Source organism: Phocoena phocoena, chromosome 13 (genome assembly GCF_963924675.1).
Source record: "Phocoena phocoena chromosome 13, mPhoPho1.1, whole genome shotgun sequence".
Lineage (NCBI taxonomy): Eukaryota > Metazoa > Chordata > Mammalia > Artiodactyla > Phocoenidae > Phocoena > Phocoena phocoena.
The window spans coordinates 78,340,825-78,357,599 of NC_089231.1; the positions used below are offsets into that span (position 1 = coordinate 78,340,825).

A 16,775-nucleotide genomic window follows, 5' to 3' on the forward strand; every position below is an offset into this window, starting at 1 on the left:
GGAATAGGGAGATCTATAGCACCTACCTGGACTCATCGTGTTGATTAAATGAGTTAATTCCGGTGAAGCATTTAGAACCATGCCTGGTGCGTGGTCAGGGTTCCATAAATATTAGATCTCATTGGCACGTATACCATTTCACATGTGTGCAAGCTCTTAGTAGGATAGATTCCTAGTGGTGGAATTACTGGGTCAGAGGGTGTGCAGTTCTGACAGATGTGGCTAAATCGCCCTCCATAAAGAGTGTATCCGTTTGCAACCCCAGCGCGGAGCATGACGCACCCTCTTGGCCCTCCTCCCTCACCAACATACCGTGTTATGAAGCCTTTTTTGAGCGTCGCCAATCTGACAGGTGACAAACACTCTCTTGGTGCAGTTTTCATTTGCATTTGCCTAATTATGAGAGCAGACGAGCATCTTCTCATATGCTTCAGAGCATCTGTATTTTCTTTTTGGTAGCAGCAATCCTTTGAACAGGATGTCAAGGTGAAAGCTTTTCTTCTTCCTTGCTGGCAGTCTCTCCAAGCCTTAGTCTGTTTGCCTCTCTTCCGTTCTTCTCCCGGTACCACTACGTCTTCCCGCAGCTGGATTAGAATTAGTGGGTGGGGGTGGACAAGACACCGTCACTCCAGATCCAGGAGCAGGGGCCACATCCAGTGGTGGTTGAAGCCCACATACGTGGCCAGGCATAGCACACGTCTCAGTCTTCCTCTGCTGCTGTGAGCCGGGCTTAGAAGGGCACTTCCACAGGTGGAAAGGACCTTGTTAATTCCTAAATGCCCTGAACGAATGAACAAATGAATGAATGAGTCAGTAATGAGCCTTTACATCCTCAATAAAGGCTTCTCTGATTCTGTTTCCCCGGTCTCGTCAGTGCCCCCAGCTACATGTCCTTGCAGATCCTGTGTTTTTCCTTCATAGCACTTACCTCAGTTGTCAGCTAGATGATTAATTGGGCAACTGGTTGTGTAAGGTCTGTCTCCTCTTTGCCAAATTATAAGCCACTTGAGAGTGGTGACCATGTCTGTCTTTTCTTAGTAATGGAATCACAGTACTGACTCAGTAAACATTGGATGGATGGATGGATGGATGGATGGATGGATGGATGGATGGATGGGTGGATGGATGGGTGGATGGATGGTTGGATGGATGGGATAGAGGAGATGGATGGATGGTTGGGATGGAGATGGATGGTAGCCAAGTGGAGGGGTGTGTGGGTGAGTGCAAAGGTGGGTGGATAAAGATAAATGTGTGGGTGACTGGGTGGATGGGCAAATGGATTGACAGATGGGTGGGTGAATAGATGGGTAGATGGGGGAATGGATGGGTGGATGAATGGATAGTTGGATTGATGAATAGAAGGGCAGATGCATGCATGCATAGATGAAGAGCCCACTGGGCTAAAGGAACATCCTATCTCGCCTTCAAAGGGCCATCAAATTAAGCTCAGTGGGTCACTCACACCCACCACCTCCCACCGCCTCCCAGAGCTGGGGCCTGAGAAGCAGACGGTCAGTTGGAGCTAGTCAGGCAGCCACTGAGCATGTCCAGAGGTTAGAACTCCCGCTCAGACGGAGCACCCTCGCCTGATGGGTCACTCCACAGTATTTATGGCATGCCTCCTGCCAGCCTACAGGGGGTCAGGGAAAGGGCATTTTGAACACGAAGTCAGAAATCTGCCGTATTTAAAGCCCTCCTTGCCAAAGAGAAGGGTCAGAGTATGTTCCAGAACAAACCGCCCTCTGGTTCTTGGTCACTACCAGGAGTTTGGTTTCAGAGGGCTGGTGATGCAAAGGAAAGAGGGCAAGACTATAACGACCCCCGTTGATTTGTTCCTTACACGTGCCTCACACTTGATGCTTTATGATGGGCTTTACCTGTTTGCGTCCTTACAGATACCGTGTGAGGGAAATAGTAGCCCTCTTTTACAGAGAAGGAGACGGGCTCCGAGAGCCTGCTCTTAATCTTTGAGCAAGACATGCGGAGTCTGGATAGAACTTGGGATCAGGGTGGGGCAGCCTGTCCCACCCTAGGGACACCTCTCCCGACTCCGTGCTCCAGGAGACACAGCCAGGGAACTGTTAACAATCCAGCGCCACCTGCATTCCCCACTGACCACAAACCCACCCAGCTTGGAAGGACCCCTCCTCCCCTTCCCTCTGTAGGGTCTCATTCCTTTCTCCAAATGCTAGAGGCAGTCCTGGGTCATGAACTCCTCCAGCCCAGCCCCTGGGTGGTCCTGTATTCTTTGAATCTCTTAATTTGGCACCAGATTTGGTCCTGCCTGATTATCTGAGAAGGAAACTGTGAGCTCCTGGAGGCCAGGGACCGGGTCTTCATCATCCTAGTATCTCAAGAATCTCCCACCTAACCTGCCTGGAAAGGCATTGTTTGTCAGAACCCCTGCTCTGTGCAGGCTCAGGGCTGGGCAGTGGGAAGACAACAGCAGCAGTCACTGCCCTCATGGGGCCCGCTGGGTCTGCTGACCCCTGGGTCCTGCCCTTCAGCCCATGGTGAGAATTTGGGCATGGGCATCCAGACTCTGTGTGGCCTGCTCACCTCCTCTCCCACACTCCCCTACACCCACCTCACTGTAGCCACATTGGCCATCCTTGGGAGCTTTGCACATCTGTTCCCTTCAGCCTGGAATGCTCTAGCCCCCACCCCCGCTTGTCACCTAGTTAACTCCCGAACATCCTTCAGGCTTCAACACAAGTGTCACCACCTCCAAGAAGCCTTCCTCGACTACCCCCTAGATCAGACTAGTCCCCCTGTAACATACTTCTGTAGCATCATGGAGCGCTTCTTTAGAACACTTTCTACAATTAGGCACCTACTGCATACTGTACCAGAATGGGTTTATTAGAAGCTTACAGTCTGCCATGGAGAGACAGATGATAAACAATAAACAGATATAATGTAATAATAACTATTACTGTATAACAGCCAAGCCAACACTTATAGAAAACTTATTATTTGCCAGGCATTCATTGGTCTGAGTGCCTTTTTTTAAAAAACATTTTTTTGGATTTTTATATTATCAATTTTATTTTTAAAAATCTCAAACCTACAGAAAAGTTGAAGGATAGTAGAATGAACACCCTTTTATCCTTTATCTAGATTCACTAATCGTGAACGTTTTACCACATTGCCTTTTCTTAGTATAGATTTTTCCCCCTAAACCTGTTGAGAATAAGTGGCTGACATTTCGATTCTATCATCCCTAAATATTTCAGCAGACATTTCCCAAGAACAAGGACATTCTCTCCCATAGCCACAATTCTACTATCACAGTATCAAATTTTTAATTGATATAAAATACTAATATTCAAATATATATTCAGATTTCTCTAATCGTCTTCAATATCCTTCATAGCTAGGGTTTTTCCCCACATCCAGGATCCAGTCAAGAATCATATAGTGCATTTGATTGTCGTGTGAAAGTACTTTAATGTTAGTTAATCTTCCTATGAGGGCAGTAGTAGTATCCCCATTTTACAGGTGAGGAAAAAGAGGCACAGGGAGGTTAAATCACTTGTCCAAGTTATGTAGCCAGAGGGTAGTGGAACCCGTTAATGTTTCCAGTCTGCCCATGTTTCTCTTGACCCCTGTGGTCTGTTCTCAACCCAGCTGCCAAAGGGATCTTTTTAAAATACAAATCATATCAAGTCAGACCTCTACTCAAAACCCTGCCATGGCTCCCTGCTTCTCTCAAAATAAAAGCCAACGCCCTCCCAAGGCCCTACACAACTCTCTGACCTCATCCCGCCCTCTATCCCCAGGCTCAGCCCCACTCTCCTTGCTGTTCCTCCAGCACACCAGGCACACTCCTGCCTCGGGGCCTTGGCACGTGCTATTCCCTCTGCCTGGAGCACTCTTTTCCCAGATATCACCAGGGCTCACTCCTCACCCTCCTTCAAGTTTTACCTAAATATCAGTATCTCAGGAACATCCTTCCAGGCCACCCCATTCACCATCACAGGCCTCCCAAGCCCTCTTATCCCCCCTTCCCTGCTTTTCCATCTTAGCACTTACCACTGGCAAACTCTGCCTCTTAGAGATTCCTCTTGCTATGTGTCTCCCCAGCTAGAATACAAGTTCCGTGAGGGCAGGAATTGTCTGTTTTGCTCACTACTGACTTCCAGCTCCTAGGACCGAGGCGGGCACAGGGTGGATGCTTGGGAAAGTGACCCCAATGGTCCTGATTGCTGTCCCCGCAGCACGTGTTCTGTGAGGAGTGCCTCTGCCTCTGGCTGGACCGTGAGCGCACCTGCCCACTCTGCCGCTCGGTTGCCGTGGATACCCTGCGCTGCTGGAAGGACGGGGCCACTTCGGCACACTTCCAGGTGTACTAGGGCTGAAGACTTCAGCATCGGTGCTCCCAGGCACACCAGGGAGATGACGGAGGGTCAGCGGTGTTGGGTCCAACTCTGGGGGCTTCCTGGGAAAAAGTCCTCAAGCACTGACTGTCCTCCTTCCTGCCTCTCTCCATCTCTTCCTCTAAAGCCAGGCCCCTGTCCCCTTCCCCACCTTCACCTTCTTCTCTTGCTCTGATCATGGTGTGTGCATCCTACCCCTACACATGGGGACGCCTTCTCACTCAGACTCGGTCTCCACCTATGTAGGTCTCCCACTTCCCTCCAAGTCAAGGAACTGGTAATGGACCAAGTCCCACCTATTGATTATTTTAACTCGTGGTGACCTAATACCTGATGCTGCAAACTAGAGAGGAGCCTGGAGATAGTCTCCCCCTAAATGGCCCAAGTCCGCAGGTGAGAATCACTGTGAAGTATTTTCCAAATACAAATGCTGAGCCCCACCTTATACCTACAGTAACTTTGTGTACCAGACACTTAGTGTGAGCCGGGCACAGCATTGAGCCTCCTGCCCGGACGACCCCCTGTAATCCTCACGAGCCCTATGGCGGAGGTACTGTTGTGTCCTTTGTTTCACAGATGAGGAAGCTGAGGCATAGAGCTCCATGTGGAAACTTTCCCAGGGTCACCCAGTGAGCAACGATGGACCAAGTTTCCAGCCCGGGCCTGTCTGGCTTCAGAGCCTGACTCTTAACCACATGCTGACCCACTGCTCAGACACTTCAGGTGTGGGGCCTCCCAGACATGTTTCTTTAAAAGCACAAGAGGTGATTCTGACGCCCGTCAGTGGCTCAGGTGCATAGCACGTTCGATTTGGACAGCACTGAGAACGCTAAGAGTGAACACTGGCTCCTGAAATCTAGTCGTGGTTGGGTCCATGGAAAGACTTGGTCCTTAAAATTGCCGTTTAGCTGGACTCTGGCGGGGATGCTCAATCGTGATTGGCTATCAAGAAAGGCCAGCTCTGGTGCAGGTGCAGATGTCATGGGGTGTCCACTCCCGTCTTTATTTCTCTCCTCCTCCTTTTGTCCTGTCCCTCACTTAAGACTCAGGCTTGTCAACAGCTCCTGTGGCCATTGCCTTCTCTCCTGGTAGCCTTCAGAGCAAAAGGCATGATCCATGTTATGGATTTTTCCACAAGCCAGGGTGGTGGTGTAGAGCACAGCAGTGATCAGTGTTTCTGGAATCTCTATACCAGAGCTACTAATCTCTGTAACACAAGTTCTCCACCCATGAGACCCTCCCTGCCCTGAAATCTGGGAGGAGAAGGCACAGGTGATCCCTTAGAAGCCACTGGAATCTTGTCTGCCCTACCCGCCTCCCAACTCTATTCTCTCATTGTCAACCTCAGCACAACAGGCTAGCGCCAACGGCATTACAGAGAAAGCAATCTGTGTGGCTACTGAGCAGGTTAGCGAGAAAGCCCCAGGAGAAATGGTGGGAGCCTTGCTGCCACCTCACTCTCAGCCAGTATTCACATGCCCATCCTGTCCCCAAGAGATTCAGAGCATTCACCCCTGTGTGCTGTCAAGCCAGGACCTTTTCCTTTGCCTGACATCCCTGGCTATTTCCTGATACCCAGCAAGACATCCCTTCCAGGACAGCGTGGCATCTTTCAAGCTCTGTTACTATGGCAATGGCCACGATGTTACAATCCCACTTGCCTGGATAATCAGCTCGGAAGGGGAAGTGGAGGGAAATGGGGCCAGGCAGATTCGGCTGCTCTGTACCCCCTGCCTTGAGGAAGAACTGAAGGGAAGCAACAGGAGCTTCTGCAATTGGTTCTTATCAGAAAGATCGCCCTGCCTGCAGATGCCATCAAAGAAGCATGAGAAATTGCAGCTGGAGAAGACTTACTTATTAAAGTGGCAGCATGTGACACAGCAGATAGATCGGTCTGTGGGGAGTCAGGGCTGGAATTCTGATTCCAGACTCTGCACGACTTTGAGAAGTCACTTCACCTCCCTGGAGCCATCTCCAGGGTGACAAAGCCTAGTGTATTGTCTACTGGAACCAGGGAAACTAACAATGTAGATTACTGGTGACTACCCCGACGGTTTTGTCAATTACACTCATGCCACCAAAAAAAAACCTCTTAACATTCCACAAATAATGAGCCATGTCTCTGACACTCTAAAGAGTGTCACATGTGGGGAACACTTGGGGGCAGGTGGGATGATTTAGTTTAGGATTTTATTTATTCATTCCCTACCCTCTGGGGGGAAAGTCATGTCTGGAGGTTTTCTTTTGGGTGGGAGGATTTAACTTCTGCTTTAGGGAGGAACAGTGGCCAGGGCAGAGGTTTCCAAACATAAAGCAGCATGTTTTCCCTAGCATGAGTTTTTAGTAGAAGCAGCCAAGAGCCACCGTTGGAAGGGAAGAGCAATGCCACCCTCGTTTACCTGTCTGGGCTCTGCAACTCATTTGTTAGAAGCAGGGTTAATCGAGTGTCAGGTTGCAGAATCCTGTTCTTAATATTTTATGACTCACTGACTCAAGTTCCAAGAAGTCTTTGTAAATGACCCTCCTAACGTAAAAGGTCTTGACCATAATAAATATGAGATGAAAAAAAGCAAGCTCTGGACCTGGATGTAATAGGTTCATTACCTTCCTTAGGGGAACGTGTGAGAGGCATTGGGAGACTTCCAGGCTGCCAAGACTTGGGGTTGGAAAGAGAAAATGTAAAAAGGGAGCCCTGGAATCTTTTAGTACTTTTGCTCTGGGCCAAACAGAGCTGCCTTCGGTGTTTTTAATGTCCCCTTAAGTTCCATTCTGCCAATAAATATGATCTGTCATTGAAAGTTACATCCACGGTCTTGAGTCTCCATTTGCCCCTTAAAGCCAGGTGGACCCGTTTTAGGACAAATTCGAAGACACACTTCATGCAGGGGGTGGTCATCTGATGGCAGTTTTTCCCCAAAGTAGATCCCGTTGAGTTGGCGCTTGATTTATTAAGGAAGTGCTCCCAGGGGAAACTAGTAAGGGAATGAGTGAAACAGAAGAGGGAGGGGATGAAGCCCATCAAGAGAGCGACTCTCAGAGAAGTCCCAGCTCAGCTTGGTCCTGCCGGGAGTTCCGGAGCATCAGCTGCATCTCAGTTTGTCCCACCCTGAGGTTTCTGTGCTCCCAGCTGTGGGCCAACGTGGGGGGTGGGAGACCTCTCAGGCACTCCATTGAGGAGGCCCAGGCCTCTGAAGGTGTCGGGTGCCACAAAGCACACAAAGGTGCAGGATGGCACCCAGAACTGGTAGAAGGGATCTTGAGGTGGCAGCTACAGAGCCCACTGTGGCCATTAACTATAGGTTGATTGGACCCCAGATGCATGGGCTGATTCGAGAAGGGTTTTCTCAGATGACGATGGATATTTAAAACGTAAACAGCATTAGGTGACAATTGGTGCCTCTCAGGGCAACGTTATGAAGCCAGCCACAAAAGCATCATCAAGCAGAACTTTCTGGTTGAAATTATTTGTGAGCCAAGCCAAATACAGCTTAAGTAAAAGAAGGACTTTATTTGGTTCATGTAACAGTGTGGGCTTTAGGTCCAGCTGGATTCAGGGGCTCCAGGGGTGATAGTAGAATCATGTCTTTCCATCCCTCAAGTGTTTTCCTTTGAGATGGTTTAGTCTTCAGGCAGTCGGATCCCACGTGGTGGGAAGAGAGCCTCTAGAAGCTTATGTTCTACCAGCTTCACAACCCCAGCAAAGAGAGCCCCTGCTTCCCCAAAGCTCCAGCAGGAGTTTTGAGGTTGATTCTCATTAGTTTGCCCCCAAACCAATCACTTTAGCCTTGGGGACTCAGCGCTGGACAAGCTTCGGTCGGCTGTTGAGCTCTGGACGTGGGAACGGAGGTGGGTGGGAAATGAAGTCCATCCCTCCGAGTTGCATGGACTGAGAGTCGGAAAGGGGTGGGTCCCCAAAGAAGAAAAAAGGATCTATTATCTAGAAAAACCACCTGTCCTCAACCTACCATTCTTAGGAATAAACTAGAACTTGGTCTCTTGGTACAACTCAGACCAGGTAAATGCAGGTGAAAGTACCCCACCCTGAGCGGTCCATTCACCCATAGTTGGAGACATCAGTCTGCAGGCTCACTTGCGTATTTGCGTATCTGCGTCATGTCATGCATAAACGATGCTATTGTGCACTGACCTTGAACTGTTGGACCAGTTCCCCCAACGTGTTGCTCAACCCAAGGGTACCGCTTAGGCCAAGCCTCCCCTTGGGGTGTTCCCAGGAACACAACAGGGACAGGAGATGAGTGTGTGGCCTTCTGTCCCAGGGAAGGTTGGCGTGTGTAGCCAGATCCTCCCGTAGTCTTTGGAGACCAACCTTCCAAAAGGAAATGAAAACGCAGAGGCCTTTGGCTGGAAGCACACAACCAGTTTTGTTTTGTTTTTTTTTAATAAAGTCATTACAAATATGTACAAAGCGTCTCCAAGGTATGAAATTCCTCTTACAAAAGAGCACAGCGAACCAGCAAGGGTAGAAACCAGAACGGAATGTCCCCAAGCGTATCGCCTCTCCAGCTGAGTCAGAGGGCTCACTGAGGTTCCAGACAGCCCCACAGCCATCTCCACCGCGCACAGGCGTTCCTGGGCGCTTAGAGTGCAGGAGACCTTGAGGGGAGGAAACAGGCGTTCGGGTGGGGGAGGGGACAGGAAGGAGATGAGAAAGACTTCCCGTGTCCTAGGAAGTAGGTCAGACAGGCCTTGTTTGCAAATGAGATGCTTGTCCCAGGGACCTTACAGAAGTCAGGAACACAAAGGGCAGGGGACAAATACATAAAATCTCCAACTGAACCATCCAGGCTGTGCTAGTGTCCCCGAATGCAACCTAAGTTAGGCTCCCCTGCTCCTTGCTGGGCCCCAGGCACGTGCTTGCCCTTGAACTAGCAATGCCAGTGGGACCAGCTCAGGAAGGAACCCGGTGGAGCAGGAAGCTTAGCTGGGGGGCTTGGAGGGAAGTGGGGCCAGGGTGGGGGTGGGGTCCACGCACACCTGAGTCCACATCTCGGCTCAGCCACTTCACTCTTCGCGTGCAACTTTGGCCAAGTTGCATAACCTCGCTGAGCCTCAGCTTCCTCGACTGTAAAATGGGAATAATCACAGCACTGTCTTCCAGAGTGGGCGTGAGGAATCGCTCAGGGGCAAACATGTAAAGCTCTTAGGCACAGTGCTGCTTTACTGTGGGAAGCAGCAAGAACCAGCCTTTCCGTGCTGGGGATGAGTTGAGGTCGTCGGCTTCTGAATTGCCTTCATGATAGCGTAGATCTCAGTACATATAAATTCTATAGAACGATCTGCCAGCAAGGCTTGGGGTCACAGTGATGACGCGACAAATCTGTGAACCATAACGGAAAGGGACATTTGAGCAACATCTGCTGCCGAGCAGGTCTACCCCTCCACGATCGATACGTAAGTCTCTTCCCAGAGGAGAGTCTACAACCTGGAACACTGTAGGTGCTCGGTAAGTAGGTGCTGAATGAATTAATTAAACTTTAAAAATAAGGTTACGATTTATACTTCAAAATGACACTTTTGGTATCAGCTTCCTCCATCAGCTCCCGTGGGACTAGGCCTGCCCCCTCACCCCCGCCCCCAAACCAGCTTCTGACCCTGTGATGGGCCCAGGTGGACTTAAGGGGACATTCAGAAAAGGAAATGGTATCCACACGGAAGAACAAAACCTGTGTTCTGGTCACTGCAACTTCTAATACCAGGTGGACACTCAACAAGTCCACAGTGGCAAGCCAGTGTCCCCAAAAGACACGTGGGTAGCATCAGAGGAGGACTCCCTCAATTTCCCAAGCAAGGGCAAGTGGTATTTTGTCACTGTCAGAAACAGGATAATAAAGCTAGGAGTACATGAGATCAGACATAGAAATTGTGAAACCAAAGTCACAGCTCCATTGTACTGCGACCGTATTGTTTAAATCACCCTTTTCCCCTCATCAAAACAGAAAAGAATTAAAAAATGAGATCACTGGGGCTTCCCTGGTGGCGCAGTGGTTGAGAGTCCGCCTGCCGATGCAGGGGACACGGGTTCGTGCCCCGGTCCGGGAAGATCCCACATGCCGCGGAGCGGCTGGGCCCATGAGCCATGGCTGCTGAGCCTGCGCGTCCGGAGCCTGTGCTCCGCAACGGGAGAGGCCACAACAGTGAGAAGCCCGCGTACCAAAAAAAAAAAAAAAAAAAAAAAATGAGATCACTGGAAGAAGTGGAAAAAACATCTCCAGGATCCCAATGAAAGAGGAACAAAATGGGAATTGGGTTCTAGGAGACGTACAGCCTAGGACCATGGACAGCAGCCAGAGAGGTGCAGGGCTCCTCCAAAGAAACCGTTAATCGAGCTATGCTCAAGGGACTATGAAATGGAACCCAAAATTGAAAAGGGGAAAAGAGATCTTACTTGCGCGTGGGCATTGGGGTAAGGGAGAGAACCTTCCAGAAGGTAATGGATCTAATTTGGAATGTTGAGGTCCCAAGAGCTTCCAATCCCTGTGGCTCCTGTACCCTCACCCTCTGAGAGCAACCAGAAAGAAGGAGGCCCTTCTGTCTGCTTCTCACCTCATTATGCAGCAAGCTACCTAAACGATGATCTCAGAAGCCTCCCTCTGCTTTGCACACACACAGACACACACACACACACACACACACTGCTGTCTGCTGAAACCTGATATGAGGTCTTTTTTAAAATTTATTTCAAAGCCTCCCTCCCTCTCTCTCTCTCTCTCTTCACAGACGCTCTGCAGTGAAGCTAATCAAAATCAATGACTCCTTGGCAGCCAGAGAAAAGCCGGGGGGGGGGGGGAATGGTGCCAGCACTTTGCACACTGTGGAATTTTTTTTTTTTTTTTAAAAACCACCACCCCACTATCTCATGCAATCCAAGTAATGCAACAGGAGAGACGGTGGAGACAATATATACATATATATCATGCTTCAATTTCCTAATACAAATGTCCATCAAGAAGTCAAATCTCATATAAAAACAAGCATTAAAAACAACCCCTTGTCAAAAATCGGGGCATTTGAGAAATGCACTCAAATTAATGATGTGCAAGAAAAAGCCAGGGTTAGATAAATACACAGTTTCTAATAATATAAGAGAATATGTACAAGGGACTTGGCTGTAAAGCTCCATGAGGAGGGTCCTGGGTGCCCAGTTCTCTCAAGCGATGTGGCTTCATTGAAATCAAAATTGCCTGAAACCCCAGCATTTGGAGTTTGGATCCTCCAGCGGGAATGTCATAAGCTAGTCAGGGTCGAAAAAAAGGATCCTCTGACCTTTAACCTGTGTCTAGGTAGTCAGCACGTCCCCACTGTGGTCTTGAAGGTTCAGCCTTAAAGCAGCAGAGAGCTACGATCGCGTACAACTACAGTAATGAAAAGCCCCTCCCCAGAAAATGGGGTCAGCTGGAAAGTCTAGCGTCTGGCTAGGAAAGTGACTAAATAAAAGCAGAGACTGTATTTCATATCATTCTAATGAATTTGCCTTCTCTGAGTTCACGGCTTGGCGGGGATGTCACCTGCTGCTCCCTGACGACCTTGCCTACACACTCATCCCCTGTAAACATAACTGCAGGAAGGGCTCCAGCCATGAAGGGAAACAAATTCTTTATAAACAAGCTTTCCTTTTGGCTTTGCCGAGTTCCAAGCTGTCGGGGGCGGGGGGGCCGGGGGGGGGGGGGGGCCGGGGGGAGGGGGTGGGTGGGAAGCTGCCCTCACATTCAGCAGTTCTGGGTTGCATTTTTCTTTAAAGGGCTACTTAGGAAAACATAAGGCATGGATTTATTTTTCTTTTTAAACAAAGACAGCTCTCAGCTTGCAGCAGCCCTGAAAGCCCCTGCATTCTAAAGGACCTGGTAATTTTCAGCAACGCCCATGAGAAAGAATTGCCGTTTCAGACCCATATCAACCTGAAAACGGCTGGTCCCTCTGCTGGTTTCTTAGAACTGGAAGAGTGTCTGCAGACCAGCCCAGCAGACCCCCTCTCCACAGGTACCGCGTGGTGACCTGCAAATCCAGCCTTGTAGAATGACTGAACCTTCTGCCTCGTGCCTCACCGTCTCAGCTTTGAAAAGGGCAGCGTGAGCCCTGCACAGAGGAATAATACCTGTTGTTGGATATTTTTTTTAATGAAAGCAAAACATAATCATCACTCCCTGAAGAGTCTCTGCAGCCAAGTCTCAGTCCAGCACACATCTTTTTTTAGCCCTTCTAGAAACTTCTGAAAATAGTAGCTTATCCTGGGGAAAAAGAAAAAAAATCAGACCCTCAGAAAGTGAGATGCTGGTGCATTTCATTGAAATGACCCTCTCCCTCCCCCAACGTCCCTGGCTTATAAATCACCCTTGACCAGAAGGTAGCCATTTCTTGGCTCTTCAATCCATAAAACCTAAGCCCTGAAATCCCCTTGGGGAGTCGGGGAGGCTGTGGTCTGAACTCACAGGGTACTTGCGGGCGGAGGAGGCAGCAAACAAGTCACACGTGAGGTCAGTTTTCCACCCCCGTAACCAGCAAGCCACTCAGTGCCATCACCCACCCTTCCTCCCTCCCAGAGCCCAAGGTTTGCTCCAAAACACCTCTGTATATTCATCCCCACACAGAGAAAGAGAAAAGACTCTCAAGTGGCACTTTTGTGACTGATTCCTTTAAAATAAGAATCTGAAACAGCAAAATAGAAACCTCTCTCGTCCCCTGGCCTTGCAGGTCTGGCAACAGCATACCATGACAGCACCAGCAAGAACACACTTAGCACCAGCAAAATTTAAGCGAAGCACCAGAGACACCAGATTGGTGGTGGTGGGGGGTGAATGCCATTTGTCTTGATGACAGTGGGACTAGCCATCTATCTAGGTAGGTAGAGACAGAGAGGCTAGGACTTGTCAAGACTTAGAAATGGAGGTATCCCAGACTGCCCCTACAAAATTGGCCCTGAGTCCTCACTTTTTGTTTTCTATTTTGCTTTTTGCACTTTCACCTCCTCCTCCACCGGCATCCCTTCCCAGGCAGTTGGTCGCCTCGGAGGCTAATTCCCACCAGTCTTTGCAAAATTTCTAGGTACACAGTAAGCATCTCTCTTCCAGTGCCCCAGACATGAAAGAGCATCAAAGTTCACATCGGAAGGTGCAGAAAAGGGAGGGGACCACGTCCTCGACAAGGCATGCACTGAAGAATAATATTCATATTTTCTTTTTCTATATATATAGAGCTGTATGTAAATAGCGTTGGGGTGTCTGTTTCTGCAGCTGGATATCAAAGAGGGCTTCCCCAGTCCCATTCCGCGTTGCTACTATTGCTCCAGGCACCGTCTTTATTCTCCACTTCCTTCTCGAAGTGCCAACTGCGGCCTTTCAAGCTCTGGGCTCCCCCCTCAGGAAAATGGGAACCGGCTTTCTCCAAGGACACAGGGTTTTCACCAACCTGCAGAAATAAAGATTTGTATTTCAGTCAGTAGGCACGTGCAGACAGCCACTGGGGATGACGTCAGCGCCTTGGGCCGCTGCACAGCCAGCTCCGCTTGTCGGGAGGGGGAGGGGGATAGGCAAGAGCTGCTAGATACCAAAGCTTTGATTTGGAAGGAAAGGTTCCCCCAAAGCTCTGTCCATATAGCAGCCTTCCTTAAACATATATGTGCACGTGCACACACACCCCTCTTGTTTTCAGACCTACATGTTTACATAGGCATCTTCTGCGATTTAAAAAGACGATGTAGAGACACATTACATTTTTTGCTCCTCCGTGTCAGGAACGGGACCATCATCTATTCATTTCATAGATCCATATTCAAGGCAGACTTGTAGGACAATCTCTGCTGTCATCCATCCACCCACCCATCCATCCATTCACTCATTCATTGACGAACATGCCAAGCACCATACTAGGTGTTACAGATCCAATGACACAGTTCTTACCCTTAAGGGGCTCAAAAGCCAACAAAGGGAGATGAGATGAAATCAATAATGACAGTGTCATGGGAAGAGCCTGCAATCTGGGTAGACACGGGCTATGGGAGCCCACCGGAGAGGGAGGAGGGGAAGTCAGAGAAAGAGGAAGACCCCTGCTGAGTACTGAACGATGCCAGTGAATTCGCCAGGATAAGGGGAGGTATTCCGGCACGGCAGAGAAAAACTGCATACCCAAGAGAATGGAAACTATATGTCCATGCAAAAGCTTGTACACAAATGTTCAGAGCAGCATTATCTATAATGGCCCCAAAGTGGAAACAACCCAAATGCCCATCACCTGATGAATGCATAAATAAGTAGGGTATTTCCATACAATGGAATATTATTTGACCATAAAATGGAATGAATCACTGACACATGCTACAACACGGAGGAACCTTGAAGACATGCTGCTAAATGAAAGAAGCCAGACACGAAAGGGACAAATGTTGTATGATTCCATTTACAGGAAATGTCTAGAATAAACAAATCTATAAAGCAAGCAAGCGGATTTGTGGTTGCCCAGGGCTGGGGAGGAATGTAAGCAATTGGGGACTAAATGCTAATGGGTACGAGGCTTCTGTTGGGGAACTGAAAATGCTCTAAAATTGATTGCGGGGATGGCTGCACAACTCTGGAAATATAATAAACACCACTGACTTGTGCTTGGGCTTCTCCACAACATGGCAGCCTCACGGTAGATGGATTCTGACCTGGTATCTTAGAGCTCCGAAGGCAAGTGTCTCGGAGGGTCAGATGGAAGCTGCTTTGCCTCTTTTGACCCAGCTTCAGAAACCACTTTGGTTCAAAGCAGATCACGAGCCAGCCCAGATTTAAGGGGAGTGGAATTAGACGCTACCCCATGGGGGAGTGGCAAGGTTCTAGAATAGCAAATGGGAGAGAAGATATTGTTGTGGCCATCTTTGGATTACGCAGTCTAACACAGAATTTCAGAAAGTGTTCAGGGCTCTAAAGGTAACACACAAGGATAATGTAAAAGGATGTGAAGTCTATCAGGAGGAGGAGAGGAAGAGGGAGAGGAGGAGAGGGAGGGAGGACAGGAAGGGGATGAAGAGAGGAGGGGAGGAAGGGAGAAGAAACAGGACACAGAGGAAGGACATACCATGACTAGGTCAGGGAGCTAGATGAGCCTCAACCAAAGACTGGGCCCTGGGGCCAGGGGGGAGATGAGGTTGGAGAGTCAGCAGAGGAGATAAACACAATTCGTACATTACTCTAAAGCAGGTGGTGGGAAAACTGCCATGTGTGTGATACAAACCACATGGTGTAGGACAGAGATGACTTTATGACCTTCAAGTGGACAAAAGTCCGGGATATTGACTTGTATGAACTGCACCAACAGCCTCCCTTGGCCTCTGGCCTCCTCCGGGGTCTGGTTCACAGAAGGCGGCAATGGCATGGCGAGACAGGGCCACAGGTCGGCCGGAGTACCTGCCAGGAAGCTCTCTGGCGCAGCTCCAAGCCCCTCTCCAGGCTCTGGGTCCTGTCCCCTCGCCTCGCCTTTAGGCCCGGGGCGGGGGGCTGCCAACCTGGGAGTGAGGCTGCAGGATCCCTCACTGATTTCCTAAACCCTGCGCACACTTTGCCATCGAACCTTTACTAAGTTCTCCTCTGATTACTAAGTTTGGAGGTGCTCTCTGCCTCTTACTTGGACCCTGACCGATAGATACATACAACTGCATCCATAATCACAGGGACCCCACAATCGACCTTAGCTGCTGGTCACAAGGATCTGAATCAGCAACTTCAAACCTTTTGCTTTTGACCTGCTCAGGTGGAGGGAGAAGACCCCTGCAGCCCGCCAACCACCAACACCCACCCCGTTCCCCTCCTGTCCCATCAGGGCACAAGCGAAGAAGGCATTCTGCTTTACTGTGTAGCTGCTAGATGTTTTCACGGAGTACTGACTCAGAGTCACCGTCAACTCAACTGAGAAGCACACTCAATTAGTTCATGGAAACCAGCTTCTGTAACCCCTAAAAATCTCACTTTGTTGGTGTCTAGTCATACTGACCTATAGAGTCAAAGTCAGTGGAACCCTGCAGCATTAGCCTGAGGTGATTATGTGCCTTAAGCATGGGTACAAAAAAGGAACGACGGAGGGCGAGAAAGAAACCACGTTTATTAAGCACCTACTGTGTGCTATGGAGTGTGCTGACTTCGTGCTAAGCATTGTTCTCTGCACAAGATAAAGCTCAGTGCCTGCCCTCAACTGGCCTCCAGTCTTACTGGGGAAGACATGAAATGCCAGAGGCCAGGACTGTAAAAGACCATTGTCTGCAGACAACGAGTGTGCAGACACATTGGTCTGGGTGTGTTTAGAGCCCAGAAGTCGATATGCGGTTACACTCACCAGGAAAGCTTCAGAGAGGAAGCAGGATTTGAACTGGGCCTTGAAGATACACAGACAATTTTTTTTTAAATTAAA

The 16,775-nt window shown here is 49.3% G+C and overlaps 1 protein-coding gene across 1 annotated transcript in view; it reads left to right on the top strand.

Annotated features, from left to right (window-relative positions):
• Window positions 1-4,548, top strand: part of RNFT2 (ring finger protein, transmembrane 2) — a 58,573-nt gene extending 54,025 nt beyond the window's left edge. Inside the window, exon 11 of the mRNA XM_065889526.1 lies at window positions 4,221-4,548. Within this exon, the coding sequence (XP_065745598.1) occupies window positions 4,221-4,355 (135 nt within the window). The 3' untranslated portion in view covers window positions 4,356-4,548. The remainder of the gene's footprint in view (window positions 1-4,220) is intronic.
• Window positions 4,549-16,775: the final 12,227 nt, after the last annotated feature.